General features: G+C 34.5%; 1 protein-coding gene across 1 annotated transcript; it reads left to right on the top strand.

The window, feature by feature from the left end:
• LOC109230414 (zeatin O-glucosyltransferase-like) lies at positions 3,035-5,000 on the top strand. The gene is made up of 2 exons (XM_019395927.1): positions 3,035-3,583; positions 4,054-5,000. The coding sequence occupies exons 1-2, from the start codon at positions 3,043-3,045 to the stop codon at positions 4,905-4,907; spliced, it is 1,395 nt and encodes a 464-aa protein (XP_019251472.1). The 5' UTR covers positions 3,035-3,042; the 3' UTR covers positions 4,908-5,000.

Below are 6,026 nucleotides of genomic sequence, written 5' to 3'. Positions count from 1 at the left end.
TTATCATTAGGCGATGTTTCGGAAACATGTGTAAATGGGGTATTACTATTACTACCAGATGCTGAAGGACTACCTGTTTTTTTATTTTCCCTACCAGCAACTTTTCTACACGCTCTTTTAGCAGCATTAAACATATTGTAAAAATTAAAGTATAAGCTAAAATTAAATATCCAATTAAAATAGTAAATAAGAGAAAGAGTTGGAGGGAGTGCACTGAATTCGACAATAAATTGAGCACTTGATTACGCAATTCCGATGTTACCACGAACAAACGTCAAGCAAGTATTTCAATTTTGATGTTCAATTGTTCAAACTTCAAAATCCGAATGATAAAACACGATAAATTTAATTCAAGAAAAAAGAGCCAAATAAAATTAGAAGATGAATTGAAGACTTGAAGTCTTGAAAATTGGAGAATGAGAGAATGAGAGAAATTAAGATTGAGAAATGAGAGTTGAGTGAAGAAATGAAGAGGGGGGAGGAGGGTATTTATAGTTTTAGAGAAGGTTAATTTTGTAAATTAAAAAAAGGTTAAATTTTAAAGAAAAAAGAGGCTATTTATGCAATTAACCTGTTGGGCAACGGATCCCTGCCAGGGGTGACCGTTGCCAACGGTTAGTGGGCCCCACTGATTTCAAAAAATTAAAAAAAACAAAAAAAAAAAAGAATTAGCCGTTGTACCGGTTCGGGCCGGGCCGGTTAAACCGGTACACAGCACTGTTCACGTGGATCGGGTTTGACCGGTCCGGTTAACCGTTCCAAAAAAAATAAACGGACCAACCCCCTCTACCCCTCCTACCCAGCCCCACCCGGCACCCTATGTACCGTAACGGTCCGGTTCCGATTTTAACCGGTCTGGGCCGGTCCGGTTACGGGTCAACCCGGCCCGTTAGACACCTTTATTTCTTCCTATACACAAAGTACAACTTCTTATCAGTATTCCGACAACTTATATCCTAGACCCAGGGAAAATCATATATACTGCGTAAGCATGACAAGACAAATATATATATATAGAGAGAGAGAATGTCGTATCCTTGTCGATATAATTGTTAGTAAACTGTATTTGTAAAATAATTCCGGCAATATAAATGAACATAAACAGAAATGAACAACGAAATAACAGAAACCAATTCGAGCCTACAGAATTCACAGTGTTTCCTTAAGGAATTTAATCCCCTCCTAGTACCCAAGGTTATGGATTATTTCCTCCCAGGATAGAACGAATTACACACTCGTGTAGTGGTACTTCAAACCCAGTGTCTCAGCGAACACAAAGTTCGGTAGCAAATCACACTTACTGTTGCTTTGTTTGATATTTAAACTATGCAGAAGAAGGAGAAGAAACTCAAAAAATCGTATGAAAATTCTGCGCAGAATAGTATTGTATTTATAGCCAAAGTTGGGCTGAAATCTGAAGAGGTGCAACTCTTTAGAACGGCTGTTTATGCAAAACGGCCACAGCATAAATGCTATTACACAAATGGCTATTTATTCAACAATAAAAAGGGAAAATAAAGAGGGAAAATTGAAGAGGATAGTTAATTTTCTGTTACCAAAACAGAAAAACCGATTGGAGGATTTAATATTAATATTTATTTTAATATTAATATTCTGCTATTAAAATAAATATTTAATAACATTTCTGTTAATATTTTACTATTAACAAATAAATTTAGTCAAAAAAATTAATCAATCAATCATTTGACCAAATCCAAATCCGAAGCCGAAGCCGAATCCGAAGCCGAGCGAGCGACGACGACGACGGCACGAGGCTTGCCTTCTTCTCAACTCATAGAGAGCTAGAAGAAAAGCAATTGCTTATATACCCATAAAAACCACTTCCTCTTTCAATATGGGACAATGTCCCATTGCAAAGGAGAGGGGAGGGGGAGACTTAAAATTTCAATTGTTTCCATCAATTTATTCAAAACTTAGATTTGGATACTCCTTTTGTTAATGAGAACCAGAATAAAAGAACTGTTATTAATCTGTATTGCTGTAAATAAATAAAACAATAATCTTTCTGAAAACAGAAATAGAAAGTTAGTAGAAATAAATTCTGAAAACAGTATTTGAACTTTAAAATAAATTTTGAAAACGGTATAGGAACAAATCGAGCCCATTGAATACACAATGTGTCCTTAAGGAGATTATTCCCCTCAAGTACCCGATGTTCTGGAATATATCCTCCCAGGATAGAACGATTTAACTCATCGGAGTGTTGGTACCAAAAACACTGATGAACAGCGAACCACTCGAAGGCTGTAAAACATACTGAACTTTTTGTGCAGAAGAAGAAGAAGATTATCAGAAAATTTCGTAAGTAAATATTTTGGGATTTGAAGGAATATTTATAGCCAATTTGGTACTATTTCTGAAAAAGTTTGCAACCTTTCAGAACAGCCATAGCTGTTGGAACAGGTTTGACACTGTTTCAGAACAGCCATAGCTGTTGGAAATATTGCGGGAAAATTAAAATGGATTTAAAATAATCCGGGAAAGAAAACGGACCGAACCAGACCGAGTCGTGGGTCATGGGTTATTCCGGATTGAATTTTCGTTAGTTAATTTAATTAATTAATTAAATATTTGAAAAGAATTTTGTCCAAAAAGATTAATCAATCAATTTTTGACCAAAGCCGAAGCCGAAGCCGAGCCAGCGAGCGACGACGACGGCGCGAGGCTTGCCTTCTTCTTAAGAGCTAAAAGATGAGCTTCTCTATATATAAACAAAGATTTTCTTTCCTTCTACCAGTGAGGGACAAAATGCATTAGTAAAATGAACTCATTCAAAATTTCACTTCCCTCAATTTCTTTTCCCACCATTTTTCATTCACACCTCTTTTATTATTAATAAATAATAACAAAACCCAACAAGAACAAGCAAGAAGCTTTTCGTAAACACACACACAAAATGCATCAATATTCTTCTAGTTCAAAAAAAAAAATATATATATATATATATATATATATATATATACACAAACAACATTCATCTTACTTTGTCAAACTAATAAATTATAACATCATACATATTATATGGCCAACAAATATGAAGTTGTAGTTGTTGTTGTGCCCTTTCCAGCACAAGGTCACCTCAATCAATTACTTCATCTCTCTCGTCTCATTTGTTCTTATAAAATCCCAGTACACTATGTTAGTACAAAAAATCATACTCTCCAGGCCAAAATTAGAGCCCAAGGTTTAAGCCCTATAGCTATGAACAACATTCATTTCCATGAATTTTCAATACCTTCATTTCAGTCACCACCTCCAAACCCTAATTCCACCATTAAATTCCCTTCACACCTTCAACCTTCATTCGAATCATCGTCCTCTCATCTTCGAGAGCCTGTGGCTTCACTTCTACGATTTTTATCATCAAATGCACGTCGAATTGTTGTTATTCACGACTCTCTAATGGCTTATGTTGTTCAAGATTTCACTTCACTACCAAATGCTGAGTCCTACAACTTTCATAGTGTGTCAGCTTTTACTATTTTCTTGTTCCTATGGGAATCTATGGGAAAGCCTTTCCCTATTGAAGCTCAAATACTAGAAAACCTACCATCTCTTACAGGTTGTTTTTTATATTGGATTTAAATTATATACACTGATAATATAAAAGTCTTTTAATACTATCATTTTATTTTAATTTGTGATAGCAGGTCAGTAGTTTTTATATTGGATTTAAGTTATAATCGCCGACAACATAAAAGTTTTTTTACACTGTCATTCAATATAAAGGTTTTTTACACTATCATTGAATTCTAATATGTGATAGCAGGTCAGTAACCATTTTTATCAAAGTAGCAATTAATGTCATCAAGAAATTTATTTGTAATTATGCTATAATTGATTTGATTCTACAACTATTTTTTACACCGTTAATACATAGAACATAAACTCATTTAGGCATGTTTACTTTTTGTCAAACACCCTAACAGATCTTGGGTGTAAATTTGTTGAATTTACTATGATCTCTTATTTTTACTATCTCTTTATTTATTTTACCATCTCTCTTATTTATTTATTTTCGTAATTTTGAAGGTAGTTTTACGTCAGAGTTCATGGATTTCATGGCTGCACAAAGGAAATACTCAAATTCTGACTCTGGAAAGATTTACAACACAAGCAGAGTCATAGAAGGAAAATTCATGAATTTACTAGAAAAAGAACCAATCAAAAGAAACAAAATGCACTGGGCTATAGGTCCATTCAATCCAGTGATGACTAGCACTTCAAGCAACAATTCATCAATCGGGCAACGTCACAAATGCTTGACATGGCTTGATAAACAATCTCCAAAATCTGTCATCTTTATTTCATTTGGAACAACAACTTCATTAACTGATGAACAAATCAAAGAGCTCTGTCTAGGATTAGAAAGAAGTAACACAAAGTTCATTTGGGCATTGAGAGATGCCGATAAAGGAGATATTTTTTCAGGAGACGTGAGAAAATTTGAACTTCCAAATGGGTATGAAGAAAGAATTAAGAATAAAGGAATAATAGTAAGAGATTGGGCACCACAATTGGAGATATTAGGACATTTTTCGATTGTTGGATTTATGAGTCATTGTGGATGGAATTCGTGCATGGAGAGTCTTTCAACAGGAGTTCCTATTATTGCATGGCCCATGCATTCTGATCAGCCAAGAAATAGCATTTTAATAACGAAATTTCTGAAAGTTGGAATTCTTATGAACAACTGGGAACGTAGAAATGAAGTTGTAACATCAAATACTGTTGAAAGAGCAGTGAAAACACTGGTGTCGAGCAATGAAGGAAACGAGATTCGTAAAAGAGCGGCGGATTTAGGAGTGGCTATTCGGAAGTCGGCGGTTGAAGGCGGCGTGACAAGGAAGGAATTGGAGTCTTTCATTGGTCACATCAATAGATAAAAATTTACTGTTTATGTTATGCTCCTTTTTCTCCCGTTTATGTCACCGAGCTATTTCATACAGTATGTTTTAAGAAGAATAATTCATATTTAATATTGCAAATAATTTAATTTAAAATATTTTATACTGTTATAAAATATAATTATAGTGGATGTCCATAATCACCAAATGAGTAATACCCACTACTCTTCTCCATTATCTCCATAACTCCCACTACTCTAATACTTATAGTTATAGTTGTAACTCCCATACCTCCCACATGATCTTCCACCATGATCTCAAATGCTTAATGGCATATTTATGAAATTCTTTTGGTATACCTCTATGTAGTACTATAAATAGAGGATGATGAGTCATTTTGTAACACACTTGAATATATGAAAGAAATAAGAATCTCTCATCTCTTGCTCCCTACATTCTTGTCTATTTTTTTGTTTTATATTATTACTTTGAGCTAAGTTTTTTAAAACGTTATCAGCACAAATTGCTATTTTCTCTCGGACTCCTAAAAGGGATAAATGCTCTCCACGAGAGCTACACCTTCTTTTGCCAAGGAAAACTTTGGATTACATCTCGTCAGAGATCTTGTGGTAATCACACTACTAGAAAATGGCAGATTTTCGACGGCCAAAACGGTCGGAATTCGGTCGGAAATCACGTATTTCCGACTACTTTCCGACCGAGTTTGGTCGGTCGGAAAAAAGTTGGTCGGAAAACAATTTCCGACGGAATCCGTCGGTGATTTTCGACTAAAGTGGTCGCAAATTTCGAAATGGTCAGACAACCAAATAATTCAGTTTACCGACTGAAGTGGTCGGAATTTACCGACTGAGTCGGTCGTAATAATACAAGAAAAATACATAATTAAAAATTAAATTTTATTTATTTTTCGACGGAATTCGTCGAAAACTGATGAATATTAATAATTTTTTTTTAAATTTCCGACCGAATCTGTCGGAAATTAATAATTAAAAATTAAATTTTATTTAATTTCCGACGGATTCCGTCGAAAATTTCTGAATATTAATTTTATTTTAAAAAAATTTCCGACCGAATCAGTCGAAAATCTAACAATTTATTGTTAAATCTGGGGGAGATTTCCGACCGTTTCAGTCGGAA

The sequence above is a fragment of the Nicotiana attenuata genome, chromosome 7 (assembly GCF_001879085.1).
Source record: "Nicotiana attenuata strain UT chromosome 7, NIATTr2, whole genome shotgun sequence".
Lineage (NCBI taxonomy): Eukaryota > Viridiplantae > Streptophyta > Magnoliopsida > Solanales > Solanaceae > Nicotiana > Nicotiana attenuata.
The sequence above is the reverse complement of the archived record's forward strand: the minus strand, read 5'-3'. Positions and strand labels throughout refer to the sequence as shown.